Genomic DNA, 16,227 nt, shown 5'->3' with positions numbered 1-16,227 from the left:
CAATCACTGTTAATCCAATAAAGTTTAAAATATAGAGCGAGCCTCATATGACTTCAGTTTTGAGAGGCAAAACTTATCTTGCTCGTCTGGCTAGTATTACTGCCATGCTTCTAGAAGACTGGATTTTCATAGGGCCTCTCTAAGTGACATCTTCACCAAACACTATCAGAAAAATAGCTATTTCCTTACGATTCTCTTAGCTACAGCCTGGACTTCTTGTGCCTTTTTTTTTTAAACCACGCACGTAATTATATAGATTTTCTAGTTCTGACTTTATTCACTGCAGACAGAAAACCAAGGACCTTCTATGAAGGCAGTTAATAAAGAAAAATTTTAATGGCAATGGGCACTGAGAATCTGTTTGACTATGACATAGCATAACTACTGTGTTTTAGGAACTGATTCTCTCTCTCTATGCCCCTTCCTCCTTTCCAGCTGTGACTCCCCACTATTGCGGAGCTTACCCAGCTTTTGCGATGAGTGTTCTGAGCTTGATGAGTCAACCTTGAGCCTGTTGAGTCATACCAGATCCTGACTGTTCTGAGCTTGATAAACCATCTAAGGTAATTCCCTGTGAGTCCTATGAGTCCAGCCGATTCACAAGCAAGAGTCTAATAGGTGACTCAATGCAGGTATATAGGCTTTTAATGAAAGCAGCCACTCCAGTCTGTTCAACATCACTACCTTCTCAGGGATAATCCCAGCAGCCTGGTAATTCTGAAAGTCTGCTCCTGCTCAAGCCATGGTTGGTAGTCTGACTGTCCTGACAGTTTGAGCAGACTTCTCCTTACATGTATGGCTCCAGTGCCTGAAATGGAAATCCCCTGGGATGTTCAGCACTGAGATGATGAAGTGGGTCCAGAACATTCAGGATCAACTTGTCCATCTGCAACTGAAGAATGCCTTTGTTTGCTCACAAATCCCAGCAGCTCCAGTAGTGCTGGCTATGGTCCCTCTGGAAAGGTCCATCTCTGGAAAGGTTTGAAGGGAACTGCCAGAAATTTGTGATTTTGTTAACCGATGCTGCCTTTTCTTCTTTATGTTCCCATAATATATTCTGATGACCAGACCAAGGTGGGCTTATCATCAGTTTATTGACCGGTGAAGCCCTAGACTGGGTCTTGCCACTTCTGGAATAGGTTAGCCTAATTTTAATGAGTTCATCCACACCTTTTCATTGACATTCGACTATCTGAATTGCACTTGTAGTACTAAAGCCGCTGAAACAGCTGAAGTTTCTCTGACAAGGCCATTGGCCCATATTGGCACATGCTGCTTACTTTTGGCATCTGGTTACTGATATGGAGTGGAACCAGGCAGCCCAGATCTACCATTTCTGTCCCATTCTAAACTCATATATTGAATTGTATATCTGGACTACCAGTCATTTGTCTGAGCAATGCCAAGAAAAGAAGAGGACACACCCACATCCCCAGTCTATGTCTGCTCCATTTTGGCCATCCCCAGAAGCTGTTCCAGGGCCAGAGCCTATGCAGATGAAAGTGAGGCAAAGGCACCTCACGGATCAGGAAAAGGAGTATTGGTGGCAGAACAGACTTTGTCTACACGGTGGTGTACAAGGCCATTTCACTACTGAATGCCCCTTTAAATCAAGACTGACCCTTGAAAAACCTGGGAAAGACTGTGTCCAGCCCCATTAGAGGGTTTGCAGCTGGACGTAACCATGGAGTCAAGCCCTTCACATGAACCTCCTCTTCTGCCATCATGTATCTCGTATGCAGTATTGTTGTAGCTGTGTAGGTTCCAGGATATTAGAGAGACAAGGTGGGTGAGTTAAGATCTTTTACTGGACCAACTGCTGTTGGTGAAATAGACCAGTTTGCAAGCTTACCTGAAGAAAAGCTCTGTGTAAGCTCTGAAGCTTGTCTCTCTCACCAACAGAAGTTGGTCCAATAAAAGATATTACCTCACCCATCTTGTCTATCATGTATCTTGGCAGCCACAAATTGTTACCTTCCACACCTGCTGGTCTTGCTCTGCCTCTTTTAGGTGAACTGCATCCAACTCTGAGCTTGTGGATTCTGATGTTTAGTAATTTTATGGATGTGGAGTTTGCCAAAGCTAACCATCTTGCAGTGCGGAAGAACCTCACCCCAGACCTAGTGGAGTTGACTGACGGTAGCATGCTGTCCTCAAGTCCAGTCATGCATGAAACTGCACCCCTTCAGGTTGAAATCCAAGACCATCAGGAAACTTTGCAGTTTAATTTAATCAAATCAACACACTTCTTTGCATTTTGCTTTGCTTTGCAAGAAGCATTCCCTGGCTCTCAGACCATGGTCCAAACATCTCTTGGAAGATGTAAGAAATGATTTGAGTCAAGCTACTGCTGCTGACAACTGACACAGACCCTATGACTGCCCCATCAACCTCCAGCCAGAGGGACAGAATTCCATTTGGATGGATTTATTTCCTCTTGGAGCCAGAACTCAGGGCCTTATAATAATATGTTCTTGAGAAACTTGCACAAAATTTAATTTGTCTGTCCAAGTCTCCTGCTGGAGCTCCGATCCTGTTTGTTAAAAGAAGGGTGGCTCCTTGTGTCTTTGCATAGGCTATCATGCGTTGAACAAAATCATTATTAAAAACAAGTATCCCTTTCTAACCCTTCAACAGGTTGTTGGAAAGGATAGGTTATGTCAAGTTATTTACCAGACTTGATCTTCACAGTGCTTACAATCTAGTCTGAATTTGGAAGGGTGACAAATCAAACTGAGTTTCTCACCTGTTATGGCCATTTTCAGCACCTAGTTATGCCTTTCACTCTGTCCAGTGCCCCAGACACATTTCCAAACTTTATCAATGACATTTTCAGGGATGTTCTAATCTAGACCAGTTAATGGTGATCTACCTGGATGGCTGTGATGAAGTGGCATTTTTTGGGTAATATTTCTATAAGTCCTATGTGTGCCTCAGTTTCCTCCTGTACTTTGCATTGCCACCTGGGGGGAAAGGGTTAACACTCCTCCTGGAACAGTGCAGGAGATATGAGATGTGTGAGTATGTGTGTGTCACCTTGTTGTCTGGGTGAAATGAATGGGTTGTTAAGGAACTGGCTGAAACCAACCCAGATCAACAGAGAATCCAGCAGTACAATGGAAGCCCCAATGATTGAACAATCTATACCCAACAGTGGGAAGTTCCTTCAGGTGCAGTTGTGAACTCAGCAAGGCCCTGCCTGGAGAAGAAAGGACTGAGAGATGACCATAAGGAGATAAAGTGTTGGCTTCTGGAAGAGGCTTCCTGCTCTCACCTGGAACTGGAATAAAGAAACAGGGACACAGATGGAAACCATCACAGCTTGGCTGGCATTTACATTGGCTTGGTCAGAATGGACTATGGCTTAACTTTTGCCTGTCTGTGCTATCCCAAAGACATCAGCTTCTGTACAACGGGTAACTAAAAATTGTTATCTTCTTTTGAAAAGGCTGCTTGCTGTTGCTGTAAATACTAAGAGTATTGATCTCTGAAAGGGTACAATACAAGCCTCCTGTAGGAGTCTGCCTTGACTGGATCCACTGTAGGGAGCCATGAAGAGAGACATGGTTCGCTGGTGACTGAAGGCACAGCCTTGGAGTCCTGAGGCCCTACACAGGTCACAAGGGACTGGTTACAGGTTGACTACACTAGACCCTGTGGATCCATAACAATGACATCCTCATCTTTTCAGAAAATCAAGCCCTACACAACCAACATGTCTGCCTGGTACTTGAGTTTCTACAAGCAAATGGCTTGTATAGGAAACCTGAGAAGTTACACCCACCTTTCTGTGAACTTCTTAACTATGTCATTTTCCTCAGCAAGACAGGTATGGACCTCAGGAGTACCCACAATCATGGATTGGGTAGCCCCAAGAATTGTCTGTGATGTCCAGTATTTCCTGGGATTTGTTAATTTTTATTGGCGATTCATCCAGGGGTTTTCAAAGGTGGTGACCCTGATTACTTGGCTGCTCTGGAAAAATAGTATATTTGCTTGTACACAAGAAGCCCAGTCCACCTTTGATCAATTAAAGAAAGCGTTTACATCAGCACGCACCTTGGTACATCCAGACCCAGCAAAACCCTTTGTTGTTGAAGCAGATGCCTCCAATTATGTGACTAGAGTAGTATGGTCACAGCGGCATAGGGTATGCTTCATCCTTGTGCATTTTAAACCTGGAAACTGATGTACGTGGAGCAAAACAATGAAATCTGTGACAAAACTTCTGGCCATTGAAGCTGCTTTTGAAGAATGGTGCCATCACCTGGAAGGTGAATGTTTCCCAGTCCAGGCATATGTGGATATAAGAACCTAGAGTACTTATGAACCGCAAAAGCTCTCAATCAATGCCATATTCATTGGTCCCTTTTTTCAGGTTTCACTTCATCCTGACTTATCCCTCAGGTGCCAGGAATGGTTGTGTTGTAAGAGTAAGCACAAAGACAAAGGAAATGGGACACTCCAAAACCTGCCACAGTCTTGAAACCATGCCAGTTTGCTAATGTGGCAGTGAACAACACCCTTGCTGTCTCTTGTGAAGTCCCTCCTACACCTTGATCCACTTGCAGCTAAGCTTATGTTGACGGAAATGGACCTAGCTCCTGACTCAAAATTCTTGGTCAGGAACAAGATTCACTTGGTTAAAGACCAAATTTATATCTCTAATGGTCAACCACTTCTAGCAATACTCTGGCTATGTTATGATTTGTGCCTGGCTGGCCATTTCAGTCATTGGAAAATATTGAGGTTGGTGTCGAACTTTTGGTTGTCAAAACTGCATTTGTTCATTAAATTGTACATCAACTCCTGTGACATATGCACTTGAATGAAGACTTCCATTGCCAGACTTCCTCTGGGCACTTTGATTCCACTGTGAACTCTGTCTCAACCTTTGGCGTCTATCTACAAGTATTTTATCACTGAACTTCCAAATGCCAGTGCCACACAACTGTGCTAGTCATTGTCAACCTATTTACAAAAATGTTCCATTTCATGCTGTACCTTCAAATTCCCACAGTGGAAGTAACAGAATGACTGCTTTTCAACCATGTCTTCAGACTCTATGTTCTATTGTCTAACATTACATCTGACTGAAGATCACAGTTCATTTCACATTTCCAGCTAGAGTTGTTCAAGCTCTTGGATGTGGCTCTATTGGTCTCCTCAGCTTATCACTGCTAGACATATGGACAGATAGAATACGAAAACCAAATTCTTGACCAATACCTTCACTGTTTAATCAATTAACACCAGAATGACTGGGTTTGACTCCTCCCTTTTGCCAAATTTGCATAAACATTTCTGGTCAAGATTAACCCACCAGAGTTCTTTTTATACCGGCTATGGTTTCCACTCCCAGTTCCATCTGTCTATGCCACAAGTTTCCCATGTATCCATAGCCTCCAACCTAGTGGAACACCTACACTGCATCCAGGAAGAGTTGAAAGCCCACCTAGAACTGACCAAACAGGATATCAAATGGTATGCCACTCTCCATTGGCAGAGAACCTGTTACATCACAGCTGGAGATAGAGTACGACTCTCCATGCTGACTTTGTCTCCACCTGACTTTCACGAAAGCTGGATTACCGATATGTTGGCCCATCTAGTAGATCAGTCTCTGTAGCCTTCAAACTCCAACTGCCCAAGATGATGAAAATGCATCCAGTATTCCATGTCTCAAGAACTCCTTTTCCAGATGAGTTCAGCCTCCACCAGCAACCGTCTTGGTCCAGAGACATGAGGAGTACCTGGTTAAGCAGATCTTGGACTCCAAAGTTCTCTGAGGAAGCTTACGTACCTTGTTGATTGGGAGGTTTATGATCCAGCTGATCATTTGTGGAATGTACATGAACAGCTGACAATGTATATACACCTGCCCTACTTAAAGAGTTCCATCAATCATACCCCAATAAACCTTTTCAGGTGTGTGTGGGGGTATATTGTAATGAGCATTCAGAGTCAGAGGATGAGTCATCTCTGAGTCTGATGAGTCATCCCTGAACCTGAATGTTCTGAGCCTAATAGGTCATCAGAGGTAAGTCCCTGAAAGTCCTGAGGGTTCAGCCAATCCACAAGCAAAGGTCTAATCAGGTGATCTCAAGTAGGTATATTGGCTCCTAGTGAAAGCAGCCCTCCAGTTTGCTCAACATTACTACCTTGTTGGGGATACTCCCAGCTCCCTGGTAGTTCTGACAGACTACTCCTGCTCCAGCCAAAGCCTGTGCCTGCTCTTCTTCCAGCCTGTGATGGCTCCTGTTTCAACCACAGCATACTGTCCAGCTGCCCTGGCAGTTTTCAGTATCTACCTGATCATGGGAATCAGCAGGTCTGACAGTCTGTGTGCTGGGCTTCAATCTTGAAAATAGGTGAGCAATGCACTACGTAAATTCTAATGCAGCAGAGGTAGACTGAGGCCAGTAGTAAGTCACACACGTGTGTGTGTGTGTGTGTGTGTGTGTGGGTAAGGAAGAAACAGGTTGTGACAAGTATGAAGTCTGTTGGTAGAGGCCAACTTAAGAGAGGAAATCCAGAACTTGAACCCCTAAATGGCCCATCATGAATTTCAACACCAAAGGTGATTCCAATAGACTGGGGAACAAAGAAGAAATATTTGCAGGATAACGGACAGATATCACCTTTGGAATAAATCTGGATATATATTATGAGAAAAAACACCTTATAAAACTAGCATTTAGTGGACCATTTGCTAACATACACAGAATCCCAGGTTCGCAGATTTCATAATTTGAAGTTATTACTCACCAAAAAAATAAACTATGATGGAAAAACTCAAGGTTGCAAGAGTCATATGATCAAAAGGAAGCTTTATAAGTTTGGTAAGACCTACATCATTATCTGTGGCATGAAGTGCTTCTTAATGGGACGCTTCATATGCAGCATGTTCTTAATAAATTTAATAATCAGGTACTCTACCCCAATTTACTTTTACTGATTTGTGGGTGGGTGCAGGGGAAAGGAAAGCAAAGTCCCTCAGAAAAGCAGTAGGCAGACTGAGATAATATAGTATATTATTATATATTTTAATAAATTAAAATCTAGAACTTCCCAGTGGTTTGTCATGAACATTTGGAATATCACAATTCTTATTTCAGGTTGTTGATTTTTCTTTCCTCTTCCAGCATGGCCATGATTTGGGTTGCTTTAAGTAACTTTAAATAACCCATTATCAACTTTGTCCTAACCTTGATTTATGCCATTTTCCTCTTTTGGCTGTAGTCACTCCTGCTCTGGACATCTGCCATCTGTTTTCCCTTACATCACATCATTGCTTAGTTTGCTTGTCTCCCCCATATCTCCTCCTCACAGTGTCTCTGTGAAGTAAGATGTACAGGACCCTAATTGGCTCCATGTTCCTGAAAACCCAGTTGCCTCTTGCCTATCTGCAACAACTTCCCAAGATGTAGCTATCCCCTTGTTTCACCTTTTGTAAAGCTACATGGAGTTTTGTAACACCCCTTCATGGATAGGACTAGAATGTGATCGTGAGAAAAGGAAATTAAAGAAATTGAGTCAAGAAGTATTGGAGATACAAACTGGGATGAAAAGAGAATCAGAGGTAGAGAACATTAATCACGATTAATAGCACTATGACTGGCTGGTGAGATGTGGGCTCATGTGGTCCCTATGTAAGCAGGGCTATGTAATCACATTGTTCACATAAGCTAAAGCCCCATCTCTTCTGATGATTTCAGAACTGACTCTCTAAGCCACCTAAGTCTTTCAGTACCTCCACATGTAGCATAGCCTATTTCCCCCTCTCTTTCCCCCGCAACTGTGTCATTAGGAGAGAGATCAGCAGGGAGATAGGGAGAGGCTAATGTCCAGAGCAGGAAAATAAGATTAAAAAAAGATTTTAAAACATAGTTTAGTTTTTTCAGATAGCTTTTTCCAATTTTAATGTATTTCCTTGTTTATTCGGTGAATGATGAAACTTCTTCTGAGTATAAGATTATATTTTAAAAAACAAAAAGGATTTAATTATTTTTCTTCACTTAATTTTGAGATAATATTTGCACAGAATCATCTTAGAACCATAATGAAACATTTCTGAATATGCTTCATGTTGGGATAGCACCATTTCTTTAGTGTTCTGCAGCAATCCACCTAACGCAATGTATCCAGTATTGCCAATCCCCAGCATTCAAAAATCATGATCCAGGCCCCTGCAAAATCATGAGATTGACTTAAAAATAAAGTGATTAAAAAAAAAACTGTAAACTTCAGGAGGTTTTTTTTGTTTGTTTGTTTTCTGGTGTTTGAGCCCTTTGCAGTCAGATTTTCAGGCTTCCCTCCACAACCAAAAGGGCTCGAAACTTCCTTTAAAATAAAAATAAAATTAACACTGAAAATCTAACAACTCCAGGAGCTGATGCTTTAAGAAACATACCAAATGTCATGAAACTCATGATAAAATTGTGAGAACTGGCAACACTATATACCAAATAATGCACCTAGCACAACACATACCATGCCATGTTTTGTTCCTTAATAATAGGATTAGTAATGCTTAGCCAATTGAACGCGGTGGTTGTCTGAAAATTCACGTTTTATAGAAGATGTATCTTTCATAAAGGTACTCTACCATCTTCTGGTGCAGGACGCTGACCTCTTGTTCTGAGCCCGTTAATGAGCTGTACTTGATTAGCCCATCATCCATTAGAGTAAGCATGCATTCAAAGGCTGTATAACTATATTACACAATTGTGTTTATTATATTATTGAATCTGATAACTGTTTAGATCTAAAGTATTTCGTGTGTATACTACATATATACATTTGAGATACCTTCTGCAATTTTCCATTTGAGGTACCTTATATCCAGAGTACACAGTTGATCTTCTTGATTTAGAAGTGAGTGACATCTTGAAATTCCATTTTACCACAAAGTTGTTTCACCTTCTTAAAACCTGTCTGGGTCTTAGTCTCCAGGAAAGTTTTGATGACCATGAATATCATAAGTAATCTCACTCCATTTTTCTTCTGATACAAATTGGATGGCATTATTTGAGAGTAGAAACTCAATTTCCTGGAAGCTGTTTTGGATATTGGTTGTCTTTCCCCTTGACTGGAACTGAACTTTTAGTAGAAAGTTCCAAAGAATGAATTCTGTGAATTCTCTGAACAATCCTGAGTGTCCATCTGACAGAGGCAATCAACAATCAGATAGGTACAAATGGCTCCAATTTGGCTCTCTAGAAAAGTCTTTTGCAGGGTAAGTTTGACAAACGTTAAACTTACATGAGATTACAGTAGTTGTCAGCCAAGATAGAACAGAAAAAATAATCATCAATCCAGTTAGGAAAGATGTGGACAAATTGGACAGAATCCAAAGAGAAACAAAAATGACACAAGATTTAGAAAATCAGATCTGTGAGGACAGGTTAAAAAAACTGGTCATGTTTAGACATGAGAAAAGAAAACTGAGGGGTGACCTGATAACAGTCTTCAAATATGCTAAGGACTTTTATAAAGAAGACTGTGATCCATTGTTCTCCATGTCCACTGGAGACAGGACAAGAAGTAATGGGCTTAATCTGCAGCAGGGAGACGTAGATTAGATATTAGGAAAAACTTTCTAACTATAAGGGTAGTTAAGATCTGGAATAGGCTCTTAGGAAGTTTCTAGAATCCCTGTCATTTGAAAGTTTTTAAAAGTAGGTTAAACAAATATCTGTCAAGGATGGCCTAGGTTTACTTAATCCTGCCTCAGTGCAGTGGCTGGAATTGATGACTTCTCAAGGCACCTTCCAGCCCTACTTTTTTATGATTCTATACCACTTCTAATAAACTGAAAGACACATTTTTGGATGGGGTGTGGCCCAGATTCACAGGATACAGGGGAAAAGCATCATTTGACAGGAATGGTTAGTTAGTATTTCTCATTTGATTGTTTAAAAAAAAAGTAAGGGATTTACCAATGATCTTTCTTAAACAACTATTTCAAGACACTTATTTAAATCAAGTTTGTGGCTGAGATTACAGGTAACCATATTGGATGTAGTGTACTACAATTCAATCATGAATAATAAATGAAAAGAAACTACAAGACATCATACTGTCCCACAAATGAGAGGAGCCACTAATGGCATGAAGTCCTCTAGAGTAACATATCTTTGGGTTTGGTCCTGGTATTGGTTTTATATCAAGTGTATATGGGCAGATGGGAGAAGCTGTTGGAGATTCAGTAGTGGACATATAATGTCTGCCATCTTTGCAATGCTAAATTTTTGTGAATTTAGTGTAATTTTTGCTTTAGCTAAATTTTCAAGGAATGTCACAAAAATTTCCATGCATGATACAAAAATGAAAACTGGTTATGTTGCACTACTCTAATCACTCCCATAATGACTATCAAAATCAGAGTCTAAGGAGCAATCTGATCTTACATTAGTTATCATATAGACAGTCTGTAGTCTTCTATGTCTCTGCCAAGCACTATTCCACAAATGAATAGCCTTCTCTGGGTCAAACTTTTTTATGTCTGGGGAATTCAGCTGAATTATCATGAGATCAGTCACACTTTCAGACATTCCTTTAGAGTGCAATTGCATCATGGTAAGCTTCATTTGACTGAAGCCACGCTCTGCCTCAGCTGAACTTGCAGGAAGTGTTAGGATCAAATCTACCAGCATCAGGATGTTAGGATATTTGTGCGAGTAATCTGAGTTCACTGAATCCCATGTCAAACTCCGAATGTTCTGAAATCTAAAAAGCATAGCAAAAAATAAATTAAAAAATTGGCCATGTAGATTTTGCATAATCTTTAAACGCACCACTTCAAACATTTTTAGTTTGATGAACTTTCACAATTTCAGTATCTTTATTACCTGTCATATAGCTCTAATTTCAGCATGCTCCATTCAGTGTCAACCTCATCAACTTTTACATTGGCACCTTCCAGTATTGGTTCATAATGCTTAGTTAGGATGGACACCGCCCTTTCACCAAATTCTGTACCAAAGGTGAAAGAAAACATCTGCATAACTTAAAGAAAAACACAAATAATTCGGATTTATTCAGATAGCCAGTGCATAGTTTTCCATACCTTGTTTGATCTTGTCTGGCCAAAGTTTAAAACTTCCAATGGTGGTAGCTCTCAAAACATCTTGGCTGGCATCACAAAAGCAATCATGTAGCCTCCTCACCAGATTACTTAATACTTTGGTTCGTTCTGGTAAGATATTTCCATTTCCTACAAGTTGGTGACCATGAAAGTGTGTAACTGCATCAACTAGGCGTTCCTTTGGACCAGATCTGAAAAATGTAGAATACAAAACAAATATTAGTCTTTTCTTACGCTTTAAGGTAAAACATCTGGTGTAATGGTTAAACACACGCACCTTGTTTTATACATTTGGAGTGTTTCCAGTGTCGACTGCATGGTTGCAAATATATCTGCAATGGAAGAGTTACGATCCTGAGTAACACGGGATAGAATGTTGAGGACATTAATGATATCCAGCAGGAAATGAGAGAACTTGACAACCTCCATTTGCAGAAGAAGCTTTAGAAGGCCTTTGACTTTTTGGTGATTTGAGGCACTTGGGTCTCCTTGCATCTGGAACTCAAGAAAAATAATACATGTCAATGAAAATGGTGACAAACAAGTAGCCATGAGCTTGCTTTTTTTTTTTTTTTGGTCAAGATACATAAAAATTTTAAAGTACTTACCATACTCATATGCAGGAGAATTGCAGGGTAACCCTTAAGAAGGATCTGGAGAGCTGTCTGTAGGCGAGAAAGCCATTGGGTGCCTCCAATTCGAGAGGGAATCGCTGGACGTAGCTTAAGGGTTTCATATGTGGAATTGAGATTGCTCTTATTTAGAGGTGAGTTATGATAAAAGTAATATATATTTTGCAAGAGACCACTTAGAGTTGTGTATAGCTGAATGCTTTTCAGTGCTCCCTTATAAGCCAGTTCAAGTCGATGAGCAAAACAATGCACCGACTGCACACAAGGCTGAATTTCCTTCAGCAGCTTAGCTACCCCATTGTTTTCTCCTACCATGACATCTGCACCATCACTCCCAAACCCAACTAGTTTTCTTGACCAGTCTTGACTTGACAGATTGAGCTGAAGATTTATTTGCAAAGTTTTCACAATGGCATTTTTTATAGTTGAAGCATCAGACTTGTCAACTGATTGAACCCCAACAATCTGGCAGTGGACTTTTCCTTCACAGGCGAAGCGTACATATATAACTGCAGCTTCTTTGATTGCATTGTCTGCAACTCCATCACTAATGATGGAAAAGAACTTACATTTTTCGAGTTTTTCTTTCAAGGCCCTACGTTCTACTTCAGCAATATAATGTATAAATGTTCTTGCTGACTTGTCATTTCTAAACATAGAACCAATGTCCACACCTTTCATGTCATCCAGTTTGCACATCCAATCAAGGTCTGTAAAAGGACGTCCACACTTAGCTATAGCATGGCATGTTCTAAAAATATTTTCTATTCTTCCTAAAGTTACTTTGCTCATGCTCTTTAACATCTGCTCAGTAGAAGCTTGATCTCCTGTAGCATTGCTGGCGGCTTCCATGCAACTAGCCCAGGCATGAGCTTCACTGCTGTGATGTATATTTATAAATTCAAGCTTAAAGATGTCAGTCCCAGAACAAAAATTATGTATGTTTTCCCCCAAGTTCACATTATGCTTGCGACACAAGGCACAGAACATTACTCCTCTTTTACCATCATACTTTAACCAGGGGTATTTCGTAAGCCATGTTTTCAGAAACTGGTGATTCCCCTTTGCTTGATGTTCAAAACATTGTTTCTCTTTTCCTTCATCGCTGACTTTGCTCTTGTTAGGAGGGATAATCTTGCTTTTAAAATGCTTCAATGCTTTTATGGCTATAATTTAAAAAAATCATTATTTGGGGCTTGGATGTGATTTGAACTCATACACTCACAAACTTTAAGGCTAGACAGAATTATCATGATCATTTAGTCTGACTCCTGCACATCACAGGCCATAGAACCTCATCTATCTACTCCTATAATAGTGACTGACTAAGTTACTGAAGTCCTCAAATTTTGATTTAAAGACTTAAAATGACAGAGAATCCACCATTTTCTCTAGTTCAAACCAGCAAGTGACCCATGCCCCAGAGAAAGGGGGGGGGAACCAACAATCAAAAACCCAGGGTCTCTGCCAATCTGATTTCAGGTGAAATGCATTCTTGATATCACAAAGAGTTAGACCCTGAGCATGTGGGTGAGACCCACCAGCCAGGGAAAGAAATCTCTGGGTAACTCAGAGCCTTCTCAAACTAGTGTCCCATCTCTGGCCATTGGAGATATTTGCTAACAGCATTCACAGATGGGCTATTTGCCATTGTAGGCAATTTAATCATACCATTCCCTTCATAAATTTATCAAGTTCAAATCTTGAAATGTTAGATTTTTTTGCCACCACTACTCCCCTTGAAAGGCTGTTCCAGAATTTTATTCCTCTGATGGCTAGAAACATTGGTCTAATTTCAAGCCTAAACTTATTGATGGCCAGTTTTTATCCATTTGTTCTCATGCCAACATCTTGTGCCTTAACTTAATAGTTCCTCTCCCTTCCTGGTATTTATCCTCTGATGTCTTTATAGAGAGCAATCATATCTCCACTCATCCTTCATTTTGTTAGGCTAAATAAGCCATGCTCCTTAAGTCTTCTCTTGTAAGATAGGTACTCCATTCTTCTGTTCATCCCAGTAGCTCTTCTTTGCACCTGCTCCAGTTTGAATTAGTCTTTCTTAAAAATGGGAGACCAGAATTGCACACACTATTCCAGATGACATCTCACCAATGCCATATATAATGGTAATAAAAATTCACTCTCTCTATTTGAAATACCTCACCTAATGCACCCTAGAATTGCATTAGCCTTTTTCATGGCTACATCACATTCGCAGCTCATAGTCATCCTGTGGTTGACCAATACACCTTTCTCCTCCTCTTAGCTTCCAATTGATATGTGACCACCTTACAGCAGGAATTGTTGCTGTTGACCTATAAGTGCTTGACCGGCCACTTTGCATTACTAAATTTCATCTCATTTCTATTACTCCAGTTTTCAAGATTGTCCAGATCTTCTTGTATGATATTCTGGTCCTTCACCATACTGGCAATACCTCCCAACTTTGTCAACCACAGATTTTTATTAGTGCACTCCCACTTTTTGTGCCAACGTCACTAATGAAAATGTTCAAAAAGACTGGTTCCAAGACTGATCCTTGAGAAACTCTACTAGTAACCTCATTTCAGCCTGACAGTTCACCTTCCAGCATGACCCGTTGTAGTTTCCTCTTTAACCAGTTCCTTACCCACCCTTCGATTCTTGTACTAATCCCCATCTTCTCCAATTTAACTAATACACCCATGCAAGAGAAAGAGGTGAAATAAGCGCTCTTCTTACTCCCTTGGGTCTAGACTCCTAAGAATAATCTTGTGCTACATGCTTACTTACTTCAACCCAGAGCAAATAGATAGTGCAGAGTTTTGGCTCCACTTATGTTCCTTGCGGGCCGGCAGAAAAATTGCTGCTGGTATAGAGCAGTAGAAAATCACTACTCCCAGGGAACAAGGAAGAAGAGGAAATGTGACTCAAGGGGGTGTCTTGGAAGCACAACGTCTATGAGAACTACTCCTGGGATGGGGAAGCGTGCACATCACCTATTACTCATAGCTGTGCCTAAAATCACAATCTAGCCAATAGTTTCCTGTTCTAGAAATTTATTCTCCTCTTCATAGGTATGCATGAGGTGATTATTTGACTGAAATGACTAATATTTCAAGATATATATTGCAACACATCACTGTTCATGGAGGCAGGCTCCTGCATGCAGGCATGGTGGGAACCCCTCAAGCTTGGTTTCCAGAGAGGACATCTTGCACCATCCCTGCAGTACACACAATGCCACCAACCAGATGAAGAACAACAAGGCAGCAGGTCTAGATGAGATTCCCCACTGAAATCTTTAAAGATGGTGACCTGCTTATCCTTAAAATCTGGATAAAGGAGGAGATACCCAGTGAAGTGAGGGATGCCCTGATTGTCACCCTCTTCAAGAAAGGGGATAAAATGGATTGTGGAAATTATTGTGGTGTTTCCCTCCTAGCCATTGCAGACAAGTTCTGGCATGGATCCTTGCAACCCGTCTTCTGCCCCTGTCAGAAGAAATTTTACTGGAGTTAGAGTGGTTTTTGACCATGTTGTGGAACTGTGGATATGATCTTCACAGCATGGCAACTGCAAGAAAAGTGTCAGGAGCAAAACTGACCACTGTACATGGCTTTTATTGATCTAACTAAAGACTTCGATTCAGTGAATCGCCGTGCCCTCTGGACTGTATTTTATATGATTGGATGTCCTGATAAATACATCAATGTCCTAAAATTGATTCATGATAACATGAAAGCGACTGTTCTGAGCAGCACTAGCTCCCAGAGTGAACCTTTCAAAGTACAAACAGGAGTGAAACAGGACTGTATCATCGCTCTAACCATGTTTGTGTTTTTTACTGCTTTAATCCTTAAAGGGTTGGGAAGTTTACAGCTGGCATTGAAATCATTTGCATAATGGATGGAAAGCTGTTCAGGCTTAGCAGAGTAAGATCTCCACAACATCTACTGTGGAACTTCAGTATGTTGATGACAATGCAATCTTTGTCCACTCTGAGAAAATCTTCAGACTACCCTGAATGTGTTTGCCGATGCTTATGCATGTCTTGTTTTCACTCTTAATATAAAGAAGACTAAAATGCTCTATCAGCCCTGACCAAATGAGGTATTACATGCCCCTCTATCAAAATCAATGGAGTGGCACTGGAGAATGTCGATCATTTCCTCTGCCTTGGAAGTCATCTTTCATCCAAGGCAGATAGTGATGCAGAAATTCAACATGGCTTGAGCTGTGTCAGTGTAGCTTTTTCTCGTTTATGGCACAAGGTTTTTGAAGATCATGACATTCAAACAGACACCAAGCTTCTTGTTTATCAAGCCGTTATTCTCCCAACACTGTTGTATGGATCCGAAACTTGGACAACCTATAGACACCACTTGAAAGTCCTTGAAAGGCACCATCAACACTGCCTTTGTAAGATTCTGAAGATCAAATGGGAAGACAGGCGCACCAATATTAGTGTTCTGGAAGAGGCAAAGACCACCACTATTGAGGCAATGATAATCAGTCAGCAATTCC

General features: G+C 40.8%; 2 protein-coding genes across 2 annotated transcripts in view; both read right to left on the bottom strand.

Moving 5' to 3' along the window:
• LOC122460214 (sperm flagellar protein 2-like) overlaps nt 1-8,964 on the bottom strand; it is a 34,499-nt gene extending 25,535 nt beyond the window's left edge. Inside the window, exon 1 of the mRNA XM_043514617.1 lies at nt 8,838-8,964. The gene's annotated coding sequence lies outside the window, so the exon portion shown is untranslated. The remainder of the gene's footprint in view (nt 1-8,837) is intronic.
• Nucleotides 8,965-10,351: 1,387 nt separating this feature from the next.
• The window catches only part of LOC119856156 (sperm flagellar protein 2), a 52,509-nt gene continuing 46,633 nt past the window's right edge, over nt 10,352-16,227 (bottom strand). Inside the window, exons 19-23 of the mRNA XM_043514616.1 lie at nt 11,698-12,887; nt 11,367-11,584; nt 11,072-11,280; nt 10,854-10,977; nt 10,352-10,731 (exon numbers count right to left, since the gene is read on the bottom strand). Of these exons, the coding sequence (XP_043370551.1) occupies nt 10,356-10,731; nt 10,854-10,977; nt 11,072-11,280; nt 11,367-11,584; nt 11,698-12,887 (2,117 nt within the window). The 3' untranslated portion in view covers nt 10,352-10,355. The remainder of the gene's footprint in view (nt 10,732-10,853; nt 10,978-11,071; nt 11,281-11,366; nt 11,585-11,697; nt 12,888-16,227) is intronic.

The sequence above is a fragment of the Dermochelys coriacea genome, chromosome 5 (assembly GCF_009764565.3).
Source record: "Dermochelys coriacea isolate rDerCor1 chromosome 5, rDerCor1.pri.v4, whole genome shotgun sequence".
Lineage (NCBI taxonomy): Eukaryota > Metazoa > Chordata > Testudines > Dermochelyidae > Dermochelys > Dermochelys coriacea.
This window is presented reverse-complemented; position numbering and strand designations above follow the sequence as displayed.